Here is a 17985-nt window from a genome sequence, read left to right as displayed (position 1 = left end):
GATTGCTTTATTAATAATCTTCCTGATCAGTTCCATCATTTCAGCATCCCGGATAGCCTAGAAGAACTTGATATTGCGACAGAAACTTTTAACTCTCTTTTTTCTAGTACTTTAGACACAGTTGATTCGTTTCGCTTAAAGAAGATTAAAGAAAATAATCCATCTGGGTGACCAATGTGGTTCCATTCTGGCCATGCATGCTCTTTCGGTATGTGATACCACCTCGGGAAGGGGAAGGTGTCTGCATTCAAGGCCATGAGAGTCATTCCTTATAAGCTTCTCCACTGTATTAGAGAGGCAGAAGCCACAGATTTACAGATCACAAAAGCAACAAGGGCTTTCTTTCTGCCTCTGTACAATCAGAGGAACTCTGTAACCTTGGATGCAACCCGGTATGAAATTTACCGGAAGCGGAACAGTCCCCCATTTTGCTGATGTGCAAAACCCCATTAATATGTATCGTACAGTTTCATGATCCAAGTTATGTTAAATATCCACATTGATTTTTCCTCCAGAAATGCATGACATTCAGCCTAACAAAGATTCATCGTTTATCCAAAAAGCAATTTAAATTTTTTAAAAGTGTCAGGATGGGATTCAGCCTCACTACACCCGGAAAACAATGCATCAACATTCACAATAGCACTCATGATTGTGAAATGTAAAATTATTTTGTTTACTATAAAAATAACCGAAAATTATGCCTGAAAGTAATCATAATCTGCCTAAATAAATCAAAATATGTCATAAAATTATCTCTTTGAAATCTGAAAATGCCAGAAATTAAATCAGCATCCTCTAAAACCACTCACATATTGTAGAAATTGACCATACAGTGCAAACTATCTGGTGAAAATGGACAATTAAGCTAATAATGCTAATTGCTCAACATATGCAAATTAATTAGCATCCGGCAGTTTCTGTATGCTGGGGACCCATACTTCACATTTCTGCAATAAAACTTTGGTGTACTCAACATTTCCGGGTTCACCTAGTTGGCTAGACTATTTCATGATATTGGGGTATTACGGTTTGACATGCTAAAACTGCCAAATTTAGCAATTTTTAGCCATTTATTTTGGAATGATTGCCTTTATCTCATTATTTCACTAATTTGGAACCTACTTTATTTGTGATGAATGAACCACTTGATGAATTATCAACTGGATGAACCAGATTATTTCCATGGAAGGTACTTTAGCCATTTTTTCCGCTTACAGGGGTCAGTCACAGCGGTCATAACCACTACCAAGCTGCCAGTTGGCAAGGGTTATCATGTCAAAACATTATCTAGGGATGCATAGGATGTAAAAAATCACAACTAAAATTTGCCTACCCAGATGGTACCAGTACGTGAAATTTTGGGTCTTGGCCCAAGGACTAACAAAGCCAAAACCTCCCATTCAAAATTCTGCACAGTATTGTCTTATTGCAGACCCTACATTTAGAAGAGTGATAGTTTAAAGTCCCCATGAATTCAAAATTGACCATACTTACTTTGTTTGCCTAAATTGATCGTTTTGTGGTGAACAATTCATCCATGCAAGTCAATCCACACAAAAATTGTTTTTGGCTTTGTAATCTTTAATCAAAATCTGAAATTTCCCCTCCCCTCTGCGTTGGAGGACCTTCCCTGATGACGTAGGTTTCACGGTTTGGGCGTCTGCTTAACATCCGTAACCACGCCCCTCCAACTGACAGTAGACAGGCTGAATGAAAACACCTACTTTTCTAGATCCAATCAGGTGCTAGTTGGGGAAAAAGCCACGCCCACTATTTTGCCTCATTTAGTATTCCGTTTCTCTCGGAAATACGTCACAACACTGGAGAAAAGTCGTTTGCAACTTCCGGTTCACGGGGACTTTAAGATTATTAATTCCACGAATTAGAAATTTACTAGAAATTCGCCAAACACATCTAAAAAAAAGAAAAAAGAATGAACGACTGTGATTGGTTCATACACGACTACACTGAAAAAATAACAGGCACAGTTTGCGTGGAGAAAAAAGACAGAAATCAACGGTTTGAAAAGGATACACTGTGTAATTACCATAGACTGTAAAAAAAAATATGGACGAAGTGTCCGTGACGTCACCCGTAGGTTTCTGAAGAGCGTTTTGTTTTTGAAGCCTAAAGTGGGCGGGGCCGCCCGTCGCCATCTTGGCAGCGCGTCACCTTTCGTCACTACCGGATAACAAAAAAAATGGGCAAAAAGGGAGGACGTGGGTGGAGCTACTGCCTCCCGTTAAAGTGACAGCTGATTGAAGAATTAATAGTTTAGTTCATGTTTTTGCCCTTCGAAATATTATAATAGTTAAAAGACGTAACTAAAAGTGAGACTGTGTATTGTGATGTATTATTATTCTGCTATAAAAATGTATTATCATGCAGTAACACTTACAATATTGCTCTGAGCTTGTGCGTGTGACCGAAGCCCGTCTACGGAAAGCCTGGCCACTCCCAATTGAGTCCTATTGAACCGAATTTTGGTTGTAGTTCCACCAGAGTTCCACTGGGGGCGATCGTCCGAGTGCAGAATGAATGGGAGTCTATGGAGCTAGACGGCTAAATTTGTCTCTTTTACACGATTACCGTTGAGAAATCTCAGATTTTATTGTAGGTTTTATAAGTTCAACATGGGTTATAGGTCGAAAGTTGAATGAACGAGTACTTATGTCCTTTCGATTTCTTACAGGCTGAGTTGTTGTTGCCCATAACACGCTAGCATTCTGCTAATAATACGATGTGTATGACGTCATTGACATTTTAAAAGACTTTTTAAAGCAAATAAGTGACTCTAAAAAATCTATCACCCAGCAGTGTGTAATTTCTTTGCATCTACTTTCGAATACAATATTCAAATTACTAGACAAAAAATTATATCCAGAGAAAAGTGGATTTCTGGGGGTGAAACCCCATAGACTCCCATTCATTCTGCACTCGCCTGCGAGCGCCCCCGCATGGACAGAGACGTGTTACTGCAGCCAGTCCAGAAACCGGAAGTAACCAGAGAGTGCCAGTTCTCCCCTTATTAGACATTCTCTGGTGTGACAGTGGGTGCTTCTCAATATCTTCTGTAGACTTCAAGAAGAAGGGGGGGGGGGGCCTTTGCCGAGGGGCCTGTCGGCGCCCCTGCAGGAACCACTCGTCCAGTCGGCTGCGGGCGGGTTCTTCCGGGGAAGACCAATCGAGCCCGAGGTCTTCCACGGCCTTAGACAGGATGCGGACGATCTCAGAGTCCATGCTGGAGCCCGCGCTCGTGCCCGCTAATGTCGATGGCGCGGGGTCGAACGACGAGCCCGGCCAGTCGTCGGATGCAGCGTCACAGGAAAAACTGTCATCCTTGTCATCGTCATCCCCTGACGCGCCAAACGAGACGAGCCCCATCGCTCCGCTGGAGGGGTGCTGGTCCGCCTGTGTGAACTGGACTGGCGGCGGGGAGTCATCAGGTGGTGGTGAAGCACGCGGGGATTGGCCCGGCATGACATCACTGCAAACCACTTGCTCCGGCGGCCTCTGTGAGCGGCGCTTTTTCTTGCGCGGCTCGACCAGAGGAGATGGCAGCACGGAAGAGGTGGGCTCTTTCGCGGTGAAAACGGCGAAGCGAGCGCGCAGCTCGGTGAGGCCCAGGGCGTCACACTCGGGACATCCGCCTCGAGTAAGGGCAGCCTCTGCGTGGTCCGGTCCCAGGCAGCGGGCGCAAATGATGTGACGATCCCCGTCCTGAAGAGGGCCTCGACACGTGGCACAGGAAGGCATTTGAAACAACGCCTTGTTAAATTTGCTCTTTTAGAAAGTGTCGCGGGGGCGAACACTGAAAGCTTTTGAAAGGATATTAGATGATGCGCGCCGGATGGCTTAGCAGAAGGGCGATCGAAGGCGGCTGAAGGCGCCGGCGTCCTCGAAGCAGTCCTGCCGTAGGCTTGTCGACGGCGGCGGCGAAAAGACTCCAACAAATCCGGAGGATCCAGCGAAGAGAAGGTTCTTTGCTGAAGGAGATTAAATCTAAAGAACTCAGACGACGGGGCGCCCAATATATAGCCCTTGGTCACGCCCATCTTGGCGGGCTCTGACGCACGTGGGCGCGAAGCACGCTCATTGGAAGCGGGTTCAGAGTCGCCCCGTCATTGGTTCGTGCAGTTGCCGCAGCACAGCCAATGACCGAGCTGCCTCGCTCACTGCTCTCTGCTGTGCAGCTGCAATGCGTTTTACATAAAGACTTCAATATTTCTCGAGAAAAGGAGTTTTCCCATAGCGTAAGCTACTTACGCAATAAGAGGAACCTCTCGAAAGAGAACGAAGGCAGGCAGAAAGTTTTCCTATCCGGTCAGCAGACCACCATAAACTTATGAAGAACAACAACAATGGGGTGATAAAATTCTCTTCAGTCATGGGACAAATCGGTCGGCTGGAGTTGCCATATGTTTCAACAGATGCCCTGGTAAGATTCTGGGTGGAAAAGCAGACATGCGGGACACTGGGTAGCCTGTGTTTTGGAAATTGATGGTAATCTTGTTATTCTGATTAACATGGTTATAACAACGATACCAAAAATAGAAATCTGTTACATCAAATATCAGAAGTTATCATAGAACTAAAAGCAAAATTCCCCACAGATCATATTATTGTTGGAGGGGATTTCAATTTATCTCCTGATGAGTGGATGGATAGATGGCCTTCCAAGTTATTGAGTGAACATAGAAACACAATTTTGGAAGCTTTTGCTAATAATAACCAATTGATAGACATCTGGAGAAGTTTACATAGTGGAGTGAAACAGTTTACCTGGCATAAACCTAATGGTCAAAACAAATCTCGAATTGATTATTGGTTGATATCAAACTCAATATCAGATCGTGTCACAGAAACAGAAATTGCTTGCTGTCCTTTAAGTGATCATTGCATTATTAACCTGAAAATTCGAAACAGTAATAAAAATAACAAACCAAAAGATTATTGGAAATTTAACTCTCAGTTACTAAAAAACTCAGAGTTTTGTCATTCCATTAAAAAAAATATTTTTGATATAAAAAATGACAATACACTAGACACATCTATACTAAAATGGGAATTTTTGAAATGTAGTATTAGAAAGCATTCAATAACGTTTGGTAAAAAAGTGAATAAAGAAAAGAGAGCTCAAGAAGTAACAGTGGTTAAAGAACTCATGACACTTTATAGTAAATCAGATTGGAGTGAAGTGGACAAAGAAAAAACAAGTAATTTGCAATCCAAATTGGATAGAATGTATATAGATAAAGCTAAAGGTGCATATATTAGATCCAGGGCCCGGTGGATTGAAGAAGGAGAAAAGAATACTGCATACTTTTGCAAATTAGAAATACGCCGACAAGAAGATCATTCGATTTGTAGTCTTACAGTTGATGGAGAGGAATGCAGAACCCAAATGTATTGAAAAAGAAGTTTTCAATTTTTATAGGAATCTTTATAAATCTTCCTACTCAGAACAAGATGTCTCATCTTTTTTTGATAGAATTAACAACTTGATTCCTGTTATTGATGAACATTTTAAAGAAGTTTGTGATGAGGAATTGTAGAATTTGATTATGCTATAAAAAAATGGCATCTGATCGTTCGCCAGGTCCAGATGGTATTACTTCTAACTTTTATAAACACTTTTGGGAAGACTTAAAACACCTATTGTTTCAGGCTATAAAGGAATGTATTAATCAAAAATAACTGATGCAAACTATGAAACAAGGAATTGATTCCAAAACCTGGAAAAGATAAAAAAATATTAAGCAATCTAAGACCTATTACACTGTTGAATACAGACTACAAGATTCTAACAACAGTTTTGGCAGCAAGATTAAAGACGGGTATATCTAAATTAATCAGCCCAACACAATCTGGTTTTCTTAAAGGAAGATCCATTCATAATAACATCCGCCTGGTCCTGGATCTTATTGATTATAATTATTTAATTAAGGAAGATGGTTTTATCTTTTTTTTGGATTTCCAGAAAGCATTCGATTCAGTGGAACACTTATTTATTGTTAACACACTGAGACACTTTGGCTTTGGAAATAAGTTTCTTGATATGATCATTATGTTGCATACGGATATTAATAGCTGTGTTTCCCTCTCAGAAGGTACATGTCCTAGATTTAAGGTTGAACGAGGAATAAGACAGGGCTGTAGTATTTCTCCTCTTTTATTCATTGCTGTGACTGAACTACTAGCAATTGCGGTTAAAAATTCAAATATTAAAGGTTTAGAGATAAACAACCATAAGTTACTCATAAGTCAGCTCGCTGATGATACAACTCTGTTTTTACAAAATAAGGAACAAATACCAGTAGCTGTAATAGAGCGATTTTCACTAGCATCGGGTCTATATCTAAATCTGACTAAATGTGAACTGATGAGCATTCATAACTGCTCTGAATCCTCACTATATAATATACCAGTCAAAAATGACATTAGATATCTAGGTATTTGGATTTCCAAATCTTCAGATACAAGTGAAAAAAAGAATATCCAAGATAATATGGATAAATGTGGAAAAACATTAAACAGTTGGCTACAAAGAGATTTAACATTATTTGGAAGAACGATGTTGACTAAGATTGAATCTATTTCCAGACTGATATATCCATCCTACTCTCTAGCTATTTCTCCAAAGTTAATTAAAGAAATTAATAGAATCAATTTTAATTTTATTTGGAAAAATAAACATCACTACATTAGAAAAGGAGATCTGTTGAAAAATTATGAGGAAGGTGGCATAAAGGCAATCGACTTTGAAATTATGAATGGAATATTGAAAGTTAAATGGCTCCAATCTTTTTTGAGGAACGGTGAAGAGATATGGTTCTCCTTACCGGCATATATCTTTGATAAAGTGGGAGGTATTACATTTTTAATAACATGTGACTTTGAAATATCTAAATTGCCTATAAAACTTTCAACTTTTCATCAACAGGTGTTGTTACAGTGGAAACTGATGTTCAAACATAATTTTAGTCCCCACAATGTTCCATTCTGGAACAACAGAGTTATATTGTGTAGAAGGAAATCTATGTTTCTGAAAGACTGGTGGGAAAAGCAAATATGGTCAATTGTTCATATATTGGATGAAAATGGTAATATTCTTGAACTGGAGGAATTTAATTCTAAATATAATATTAACTGCTCAATTGTGGATTACAACAAAGTAACACAGAACATTCCAAAGGTACTTATTCAAGCAATAAAGAATAATATTATGAATATTGCATCGCCAAGACTACACAAAATTAAAATCGATTATGTGGACCTGGTAGATACAAAATGTAATAATAAATTCCTTAAGCAAACTCTGGTTAAATTTTTGTACCCGGGTAGAACAAGGAGCACTCCCTTCTTTCTTGGTTATGACAAATATGAAATATCTTCAATTAGAACAAAATTCTTAAGATATCCAATTCCTCCTAAATTTAAGGAAGTACATTTTAAAACAATTAATAACATATATCCCTCTAATGAGTTTGTAAAGAAAAGATTCAAGTTTGAGGTAGACAATTGTCATATCTGCAACATTAATGTTGAAACAACCGAACACCTGTTTTATGAATGTCAAATGGCTCAGAATTTATGGAAATCTCTTCATAGCATGTTGTCCTCCAGATCTATAAATAAACATAGATTTCTTTTCATATCAAAATATTCAGATGGGTGTAATTCTACAAAATAAAAATGATGAATTTTTGGTTAATAATCTAATTATTGCTACAAAATATTACATACATAAATGTCGATTCGCTAAGTCCTCCCCCACATGGTCTGCTTTTAAAAATGATCTCTTGCTGTTTAAAAACTGTCTTATAAAGGTTGAGAATGCCCAGGCTAAAAAACTGTATAATTGTTTAATAACACTTCAGATGAGCTGAGTCCCTCTTTTTGGTTTGTTTTTTGTCATTATTTTGTTTTAGTTTATTTTTATTGCTTTGAGTTCTTTCAGTCTAGTTTGTTCTCCCTTGTCATGTGAACAGTATAGAAAATGTCTTTTCAGATGATTTGCAGGAGGTGTGACTATTAGTTTATAATACAATAAGGTTATATTGTGCATTTTGAGGATGTTATAGTTTTCTTCTCTGTCAGACGTCTTTATTGTATATTGTGATAAGGAAAATTGTCAATAAAAAAAAAGGAAAAAAAAAGAAAAAAAAAAGAAAAGAAAAAGTCATAACTGTTTCGAAACACATAATTTCAATGGTTCACCGCTGGGGGCAATAATCTGTCAACCCATGAATCATGAGGATTCACTGAGAACCATTGAACAAGTGTCTGTGGGTTTACCTGATCTCTGATCAGTTTCATACATTTGTAGACTATTTGATTAGACATTAGTATAATTAAAATGAATAATGGTAGTTAGTCTAATTGGCCTGTTTAGCTGAGCCATTCATAGAAATAACAAAACAAACCCTGACAATTGATAAAAGAACAGATACACACTTGATAATCTGAATAGATAATTGCATTTGAAAGATTTCATTTTCAATAAAACATTTGCAATAGATTTGTAAAAGGGGTTTATATGCATGTTTGTCCTGGCTTTTTGTTGCATTTACACTGTTCTGACCACTGGGTCACCGTGGAGATAGGTGTCGGATTGTTTCGAAGCCTCGACACAATACAGCACATTTGCTTCAACTGTTTCAGTATTTCACAAAGCCTTGATCTGGCCACCACTATGAATTCTCAGCTTCATCACTACAACAATTATTTCCCATCTGCTTTTCTGCTGTTATCTCGGGACGCTAGTCCCGAGGTAAATAGCGTTCGTCAGCTCCAGTTTGTATCCAGCCTCTCACGGAGACTTCAGATGCCCCAACACCTGCGATGAGACGACTCGACGCCTGTGAAGAGACGACTCAACGCCGGCGATATGTTATGCCCTAAATTAATACATGATGATTAACTAACTATATTCTTCTATGTACATTTCTGAAATGCACTTTCTGTAAAGCTGCTTTGAAACAATATGTATTGTGAAAAGCGCTATACAAATAAATTTGAACACACCCCTTACACCATTGGTCCTGGCTTTTGTTCACACAAGGCACGTTCCAGGACTGATTCCAGCATCAAACCCAGGACGTGTTTGCATTCACACAGAAGGTACTCTGGCAATTTCCCAGGATCAACGCACTGTGTGAAAGGGGCTCTAGTGTTACGCAGCACGTTTGAGCTTCAGCAAGAACCAACGAGGTTCATTTGTTTTATGCAACACATTTGAGCTACAGCAAGAACCAATGAGAACAAGTTGACAGGTGCTTTATGATCCACCTGCCTCCCATAGAGGCCCAGGGAGATTTGTAAAAGTCGGGAAGTTACAGTTGTCCTCAACATACCAAATAAAACAAGAACAATTTCATGTTGGTAGCGTTGCACAAAATGTGGTCACACAAGGTCAAGGTTTAATATCATTTATTAAATACTCAGAGAATCAGTCTCACTTCTCCACTAGAAACCACAGTTTGGCCAGAAGTGGTAGCGTTTAAACGAACGTCCCTTCCTAAAAGTGCAAGAAAACAAACAAATAAAAATGAACACTCCCACAACACAAGCTAAATTAAACAGTTTAAAATAACAGGAAGCACTGACTTTGCCTGGAGCAACTTTGCTGACAAGAGCCAGAAGAGGGATGGCACACCTCTGTACTGCAATGGATGAAGACCTGAGACGAGAACCAAAGCTGACATTAGGAACCAAGAGACAGTTGAAAACTGACACACTGGGTACTGTACCGTTTCTTGCAGAGGAGCCAGTGATGCTGGATCTACAAATGTGAACATCTTCACAACAAAGCGCTTGTAGTGGGTTGGGAACTGAAGACCAGATGATCCAGCCACTGGAACCAATGTGGTCAGGTAACGATCATCCTGGTAAGCGCATCTGAAAGGCAAAGAGGCAGTCAGAAACGCCTTACTGCACACTAGATGGATAAAGACTGGCCTTACCCATCAACCAGAAGGTCCCACTGGGGTAGACTGAGTGGCCTAGGGGTTGATGTCACCCAGCAATGTCCCAGCATCAAGACAATGTTGGGGTCGGTCCTCTCCAAAATGTGCACCTCAACATACACAGGTTCCCGCAAGACTTTTGTGACCGGATAATCAGCATCACTGTAGTAGGACGTGTACGCCTCGTCCCCTGAGGAAGCATACAGTGTCCAACTTGAAACTTCTGCAAACTGGAGTTTTAGAAAGGCTTTAGGCATACTTGGGACAAACACTTACCTTCTGCACAGCCTTTGGTGACACATTGACCATTTGCCAGTCTAAGTTCCACTCTGAGGGGTCCAGGAGCAGCTACTGGTGGAGGTGGAGGAACAGTGTTGACCTCCACAACCAGAGCTTCCACAGACGTACCAGAGTACCTACACTGGAAGAGAAGCCTGGACAACAAACAGTGAGCTTGTAGCATTTGTCCAGGATTAACATTTATGATAAAGCATGCATCACTTACTCAAAATGGCTGTCCCTTGTGATGGAACCAAGTGGTCCCATACCCACTTCATACGAGGAGGTCATTCTGTTTTCATACACCACGTATCCACTGTCCTCCTGCAAATAGTAACCGTTGGCATCCAGTCCATTCCAAGCCATGCAGAACAAAACCACAAGCAGCTACTCACCATCATGCTTGTTCCACATGCAGTGACAGGGAACTGATATATAGCAAAGAAAGGTGTGGATCCCACAGGACTGCAAGCTGGATCATTTCCACCCAGGAGACGGACTGAATCCAGGCTCAATCGAGGCAGCGTAACGTCTCTAGCCACCACTACCACAAACTGACCATCTCTTATACACTGGACAGTCACTGAAACAAGGTACAAGAGCAGGTTATTGCTGAAGATCAGTTTAACATGAACACCTTTACTTTGACTCAACACTCTTACCTGCCTTCCCATAGTAACACTGCTGTCCGTTAAAGCAGCAGTTGATAGCTGCACACTCAGCACCACTAATACCAGGTGGTCCACATTGGATCTGCTCATAATCAGCTACAGTACATTTGTCAAGGGGCTCTGCCTGTGCCACTGGCTGCTTAGGCTGAAACTGCTGAGGAAACTGTTGACTAGCTTGCTGTTGAACTGACTGAGGAAACTGTTGACTAGCTTGCTGTTGAACTGGCTGAGGAAACCGTTGACTAGCTTGCTGTTGAATCGACTGGGGAAACTGTTGACTAGCTTGTTGTTGAACTGACTGAGGAAACTGTTGACTAGCTTGTTGAACTGGCTGAGGAAACCGTTGACTAGCTTGCTGTTGAACTGACTGGGGAAACTGTTGACTAGCTTGCTGTTGAACTGACTGAGGAAACTGCGGAGAAAACTGTTGACTAGATTGCTGTTGAACTGGCTGAGGAAACCGTTGACTAGATTGCTGTTGAACTGACTGAGGAAACCGTTGACTAGCTTGCTGTTGAACTGACTGAGGAAACTGCGGAGAAAACTGTTGACTAGCTTGCTGTTGAACTGGTTGTTGAAACCGCTGGTCAGTTTGCTGGAACATCAGAGTTTGAGGATTCTGGGGAAGATTACTCCACTTTGGAACAGCATGACAGAAAACACCGAACCAGACACAAAGTGCCAGAGACTGAACAGCATACCAACTTCCTGCCATTGTTCAACAGCTAGTCACACTGTTGAGATGCTGCCCTTTGGTCTTTTTGTACTCTACAGATTTGGGCAAATAATGATAATCCCTCCCTCTTCGTTAACAGTCATGATTCTCCAGACTTGTATGAGTGGGAGTTTATGCAACTGGGTGATTCCATTGGTTCACAAGAATAAAGTTATTCCTTGTTCTTTTCCACCCTTATTAAACATACATAAAATCACATATTAGTGGATTTCGCACTGGAGGTGGTGTTGGTAGAAACTTGCCTTTTTCGAAAATACGAATCAATTGTGATTCGAAAAAGCAACACACTGGTGTTATGCAGCACGTTTGAGCTTCCTCGAGAACCAGTGATGTTCATTCTTGTTATGCAGCCCTTTTTGAGTATCCAAAAGAACCAATGAGGTTCATTCTCGTGTTACACAGCATGTGTGAGCTTTAACAAAAACCAGTGAGGTTAATTCTAGTGTTATACAGCACGTTTGAGCTTCAGCAAAAACGAATAAGGTTCATTCTCATGTATTATGGAGCACGTTTGAGCTTCAGCAAAAACGAATAAGGTTCATTCGAAGCCCCTTTCACACAGAGATTCTGGAAAATATACGGATAATGTGTCCCGGGATCGTTTGATTTTGGTTCATTCACACTGCCAGTGATCTTCCGGAATTTGTGAGTGTGTTCACACATCCCCATAAAGACATGTGACGTCAGGATGTGACGTGTAATATCTCCACAGCGTCTAAGTTTGCTTATGACCTGCAATTTCTCAAGAAATAACACATGCTTTTTTTTTTTTTTTATTCAACCATAAACTAGCGCATCGCATACTGTTCCGCTAAGCTGACGAATTATCTCAGCTTCATCACTACGACACAGCCCTTACACCATTGGTCCTGGCTTTTGTTCACACAAGTCACGTTCCGGGACTGATTCCAGCATCAGTCCCAGGATGTGTTTGCGTTCACACAGAAGGTACTCTAGCAATTTTATGGCAATTTCCCAGGATCAATGCACTGTGTGAAAAGGGCTTTAGGTGTTACGCAGCACATTTGAGCTTCGGCAAGAACCAACGAGGTTCATTCTAGTGTGTTACACAGCACGTTTGAGCTTCGGCAAGAACCAACGAGGTTCATTTGTTTTATGCAACACATTTGAGCTACAGCAAGAACCAATGAGAACAAGTTGACAGGTGCTTTATGATCCACCTGCCTCCCATAGAGGCCCAGGGAGATTTGTAGAAGTCTGGAAGTTACAGCTGTCCTCAACATACCAAATAAAACAAGAACAATTTCATGTTGGTAGCGTTGCACAAAATGTGGTCAGACAAGGTCAAGGTTTAATATAATTTATTAAATACTCATAGAATCAGTCTCACTTCTCCACTAGAAACCACAGTTTGGCCAGAAGTGGTAGTGTTTAAACGAACGTCCCTTCCTAAAAGTGCAAGAAAACAAACAAATAAAAATTAACACTCCCACAACACAAGCTAAATTAAACAGTTTAAATAACAGGAAGCACTGACTTTGCCTGGAGCAACTTTGCTGACAAGAGCCAGAAGAGGGATGGCACACCTCTGTACTGCAATGGATGAAGACCTGAGACGAGAACCAAAGCTGACATTAGGAACCAAGAGACAGTTGAAAACTGACACACTGGGTACTGTACCGTTTCTTGCAGAGGAGCCAGTGATGCTGGATCTACAAATGTGAACATCTTCACAACAAAGCGCTTGTAGTGGGTTGGGAACTGAAGACCAGATGATCCAGCCACTGGAACCAATGTGGTCAGGTAACGATCATCCTGGTAAGCGCATCTGAAAGGCAAAGAGGCAGTCAGAAACGCCTTACTGCACACTAGATGGATAAAGACTGGCCTTACCCATCAACCAGAAGGTCCCACTGGGGTAGACTGAGTGGACTAGGGGTTGATGTTGCCCAGCAATGTCCCAGCATCAAGACAATGTTGGGGTCGGTCCTCTCCAAAATGTGCACCTCAACATACACAGGTTCCCGCAAGACTTTTGTGACCGGATAATCAGCATCACTGTAGTAGGACGTGTACGCCTCGTCCCCTGAGGAAGAATACAGTGTCTAACTTGAAACTTCTGCAAACTGGAGTTTTAGAAAGGCTTTAGGCATACTTGGGACAAACACTTACCTTCTGCGCAGCCTTTGGTGACACATTGACCATTTGCCAGTCTAAGCTCCACTCTGAGGGGTCCAGGAGCAGCTACTGGTGGAGGTGGAGGAACAGTGTTGACCTCCACAACCAGAGCTTCCACAGATGTACCAGAGTACCTACACTGGAATAGAAGCCTGGACAACAAACAGTGAGCTTGTAGCATTTGTCCAGGATGAACATTTATGATAAAGCATGCATCACTTACTCAAAATGGCTGTCCCTTGTGATGGAACCAAGTGGTCCCATACCCACTTCATACGAGGAGGTCATTCTGTTTTCATACACCACGTATCCACTGTCCTCCTGCAAATAGTAACCGTTGGCATCCAGTCCATTCCAAGCCATGCAGAACAAAACCACAAGCAGCTACTCACCATCATGCTTGTGCCACATGCAGTGACAGGGAACTGATATATAGCAAAGAAAGGTGTGGATCCCACAGGACTGCAAGCTGGATCATTTCCACCCAGGAGACGGATTGAATCCAGGCTCAATCGAGGCAGCGTAACGTCTCTAGCCACCACTACCACAAACTGACCATCTCTTATACACTGGACAGTCACTGAAACAAGGTACAAGAGCAGGTTATTGCTGAAGATCAGTTTAACATGAACACCTTTACATTTACTCAACACTCTTACCTGCCTTCCCATAGTAACACTGCTGTCCGTTAAAGCAGCAGTTAATAGCTGCACACTCAGCACCACTGATACCAGGTGGTCCACATTGGATCTGCTCATAATCAGCTACAGTACATTTGTCAAGGGGCTCTGCCTGTGCTACTGGCTGCTTAGGCTGAAACTGCTGAGGAAACTGTTGACTAGCTTGCTGTTGAACCGACTGGGGAAACTGTTGACTAGCTTGCTGTTGAACTGACTGGGGAAACTGTTGACTAGCTTGTTGAACTGGCTGAGGAAACCGTTGACTAGCTTGCTGTTGAATCGACTGGGGAAACTGTTGACTAGCTTGTTGAACTGGCTGAGGAAACCGTTGACTAGCTTGTTGAACTGACTGGGGAAACTGTTGACTAGCTTGCTGTTGAACTGACTGGGGAAACTGTTGACTAGCTTGTTGAACTGGCTGAGGAAACCGTTGACTAGCTTGTTGAACTGACTGGGGAAACTGTTGACTAGCTTGTTGAACTGGTTGAGGAAACCGTTGACTAGCTTGCTGTTGAATTGACTGGGAAAACTGTTGACTAGCTTGTTGAACTGGCTGAGGAAACCGTTGACTAGCTTGTTGAACTGACTGGGGAAACTGTTGACTAACTTGCTGTTGAATCGACTGGGGAAACTGTTGACTAGCTTGTTGAACTGGCTGAGGAAACCGTTGACTAGCTTGCTGTTGAACTGACTGAGGAAACTGCGGAGAAAACTGTTGACTAGCTTGCTGTTGAACTGGTTGTTGAAACCGCTGGTCAGTTTGCTGGAACATCAGAGTTTGAGGATTCTGGGGAAGATTACTCCACTTTGGAACAGCATGACAGAAAACACCGAACCAGACACAAAGTGCCAGAGACTGAACAGCATACCAACTTCCTGCCATTGTTCAACAGCTAGTCACACTGTTGAGATGCTGCCCTTTGGTCTTTTTGTACTCTACAGATTTGGGCAAATTAATGATAATCCCTCCCTCTTCGTTAACAGTCATGATTCTCCAGACTTGTATGAGTGGGAGTTTATGCAACTGGGTGATTCCATTGGTTCACAAGAATAAAGTTATTCCTTGTTCTTTTCCACCCTTATTAAACATACATAAAATCACATATTAGAGGATTTCGCACTGGAGGTGGTGTTGGGAGAAACTTGGCTTTTTCGAAAATACGAATCAATCGAACCAATTGTGGTTCGAAAAAGCAACACACTGGTGTTACGCAGCACGTTTGAGCTTCCTCGAGAACCAGTGATGTTTATTCTTGTGTTATGCAGCACTTTTTGAGTATCCAAAAGAACCAATAAGGTTCATTCTCTGAGGAATATATTTCCCTGCTATATATCAGTACTCTTTATATAAGGGTATTAGTCAAGCTTCTATTTTACGGCTGCAAAAGGTCCAAAATGCGGCAGCGAGATTATTATTGAATATTAAAAAACGAGAACACATCACTCCATCTTTGATCGCTCTACATTGGCTTCCTGTACAATATAGAATTGATTTTAAACTTCTTTTATTGGTGCATAAATCACTCCATGACCTTACACCGACTTATTTATCAGCTCTGTTAATAGAGTATCAATCAGGAAGAACCTTGAGGTCATCAACTCAAAAGTTGCTGAAAATTCCACGGACTAAGTTAAGCCAGAAAGGGGATCGGGCTTTTGCAGTAGTAGCGCCAAGACTTTGGAATAGTTTGCCATCATATGTTAAGTATGCTGACTCTGTACATGTTTTTAAAGTACAACTTAAGACATATCTGTTTGCCATGGCTTATTCGTCTTAAATGTTTTTTTTATTTTTTATTCTATTACTATTGTAGTATGTTTCTCTTTCTATTTTTCAGTGAGAATGTAAAGCACATTGGTCAACTTGTGTTGTTTGAATAGTGCTATATAAATAAAGGTGACATTGACATTCTCGTGTTACACAGCATGTGTGAGCTTTAACAAAAACCAGTGAGGTTAATTCTAGTGTTATACAGAACGTTTGAGCTTCAGCAAAAACGAATAAGGTTCATTCTCATGTATTATGCAGCACATTTGAGCTTCAGCAAGAACCAGTGAGGTTCATTCTAAGCCCCTTCCACACAGAGATTCTGGAAAATATACGGATAATGTGTCCCGGGATCGTTTGATTTTGGTTCATTCACACTGCCAGTGATCTTCCGGAATTTTTCACACATCCCCGTAAAGACATGTGACGTCAGGATGTGACGTGTAATATCTCCACAGCGTCTAAGTTTGTTTATGATCTGCGATTTTTCAAGAAATAACGCTCATGCTTTTTTTTTTCTGATTCGACCATAAACTAGCGCATTACATACCGTTCCACTAAGCCAGGGGTCGGCAACCCAAAATGTTGAAAGAGCCATATTGGACCAAAAAAAATCATTCTGGAGCCGCAAAAAATTTAAAGCTTTATATAAGCCTTATAATGAAGGCAACACATGCTGTAAGTCAGTGGTTCTCAACCTCTCCTGCAGGGACCCCCTGACACACCATGTTTCTGTTTTAACCCTGAAATGGCACACCTGATTCAATTAATTAAAGGCTTAATGAGTCATTATTAGAGTAGGAAGTAGGAATTAGTTAATTGATCAATTAGTCAACTACTCATTAAGCCTTCAATTAATTGAATCAGGTGTGCCATTTCAGGGTTAAAACAGAAACATGGTGTGTCAGGGGGTCCCTGCAGGAGAGGTTGAGAACCACTGCTGTAAGTGTTATATTAGCTTTATTAGCCCCCTAGTATCAAAATGATAAGTTGGCTAAAAATTAGAGCTTAGATCGGGCCCAAAAAATCAAGCCCGGCCCGGCCCGGCCCGGCCCATTAAACGTAATTATGAGCCCAAGCCCGATTTTAACCCGACCATTTTTTAATGCGTGGGTCGTTATAACTGACGTTCTCAACTTTCTTTCTCCCGCCCGCAACATTTATGTTTTGTCCCGCTTCCACCCGCAAATAGACTTTTTTCTGTACCTCCAAATACTTTCAAGTTAGCCTACTTGTTGCCACCATACATCCTCCTGATAAATTATTTGTTATTAAAGCATTAAAACACAAACCACTGTTAATTTAACATAAGCAATGCATGGTTTGGCATGACTGAATACACGCAAAGTGCGCTCTCTTAATAATTCCTAAAAAGCTGACAGTTCATCGCGATCTCACACATCTCTGTTATTATCAATGAAGCTGACTGCACAATGAATCTTTCATAATATCCACACTTTGTTTGTTATAATTAGAGGATTTGCCAGCATACAGAATTCAGCACTTAAAAAAAAAGTCAGTTTTGAGCGGTGAGGGAAGTCTCTTAAATGCTTCTGATTGGCCATTGCGTTCAAGAAAACACATATGTCTGTGATTGGCTATATCACTCAACGCTGCAAACATGTTACGAATAGAAATTCTGGCCTGTAAATCGTTTCTATTTTTTTCTAAATTCTTCGTTGACAACGCACTGTGTGAAAGGGGCTCTAGTGTTACACAGCACATTTGAGCTACAGCAAGA

General features: G+C 41.1%; 2 protein-coding genes across 2 annotated transcripts; both read right to left on the bottom strand.

Annotated features, from left to right (window-relative positions):
• Nucleotides 1–9964: 9964 nt before the first annotated feature.
• On the bottom strand, nucleotides 9965–11687 carry LOC130076109 (zona pellucida sperm-binding protein 4-like). The gene is made up of 5 exons (XM_056241045.1): nucleotides 10913–11687; nucleotides 10646–10833; nucleotides 10477–10574; nucleotides 10248–10405; nucleotides 9965–10161 (listed from the first exon to the last, which is right to left on the bottom strand). Exons 1-5 carry the CDS (start codon nucleotides 11634–11636, stop codon nucleotides 9965–9967), a joined length of 1365 nt encoding a protein of 454 aa, XP_056097020.1. The 5' UTR covers nucleotides 11637–11687.
• Nucleotides 11688–12962: 1275 nt separating this feature from the next.
• Nucleotides 12963–15545, bottom strand: LOC130076104 (zona pellucida sperm-binding protein 4-like). The gene is made up of 8 exons (XM_056241040.1): nucleotides 14456–15545; nucleotides 14189–14376; nucleotides 14020–14117; nucleotides 13791–13948; nucleotides 13512–13704; nucleotides 13299–13446; nucleotides 13156–13228; nucleotides 12963–13067 (listed from the first exon to the last, which is right to left on the bottom strand). Exons 1-8 carry the CDS (start codon nucleotides 15357–15359, stop codon nucleotides 12991–12993), a joined length of 1839 nt encoding a protein of 612 aa, XP_056097015.1. The 5' UTR covers nucleotides 15360–15545; the 3' UTR covers nucleotides 12963–12990.
• Nucleotides 15546–17985: the final 2440 nt, after the last annotated feature.

This window comes from Rhinichthys klamathensis, unplaced genomic scaffold, assembly GCF_029890125.1.
Source record: "Rhinichthys klamathensis goyatoka isolate OS25496 unplaced genomic scaffold, OSU_Roscu_1.1 h1tg000627l_1, whole genome shotgun sequence".
Classification (NCBI taxonomy): domain Eukaryota; kingdom Metazoa; phylum Chordata; class Actinopteri; order Cypriniformes; family Leuciscidae; genus Rhinichthys; species Rhinichthys klamathensis.
This window is presented reverse-complemented; position numbering and strand designations above follow the sequence as displayed.

Coding starts and splice junctions, on each gene's coding strand:
- LOC130076109 (XM_056241045.1), bottom strand. CDS start 11,636: ATGGCAGGAAGTTGGTATGCTGTTCAGTCTCTGGCACTTTGTGTCTGG. Junction 10,575..10,645: donor CATGTGGAACAAGCATGATG/GTGAGTAGCTGC, acceptor TACTATTTGCAG/GAGGACAGTGGATACGTGGT. Junction 10,406..10,476: donor ACAAGGGACAGCCATTTTGA/GTAAGTGATGCA, acceptor TTTGTTGTCCAG/GCTTCTCTTCCAGTGTAGGT.
- LOC130076104 (XM_056241040.1), bottom strand. CDS start 15,359: ATGGCAGGAAGTTGGTATGCTGTTCAGTCTCTGGCACTTTGTGTCTGG. Junction 13,447..13,511: donor TGGGACCTTCTGGTTGATGG/GTAAGGCCAGTC, acceptor TTTGCCTTTCAG/ATGCGCTTACCAGGATGATC. Junction 13,068..13,155: donor GCAAAGTTGCTCCAGGCAAA/GTCAGTGCTTCC, acceptor TTGCACTTTTAG/GAAGGGACGTTCGTTTAAAC.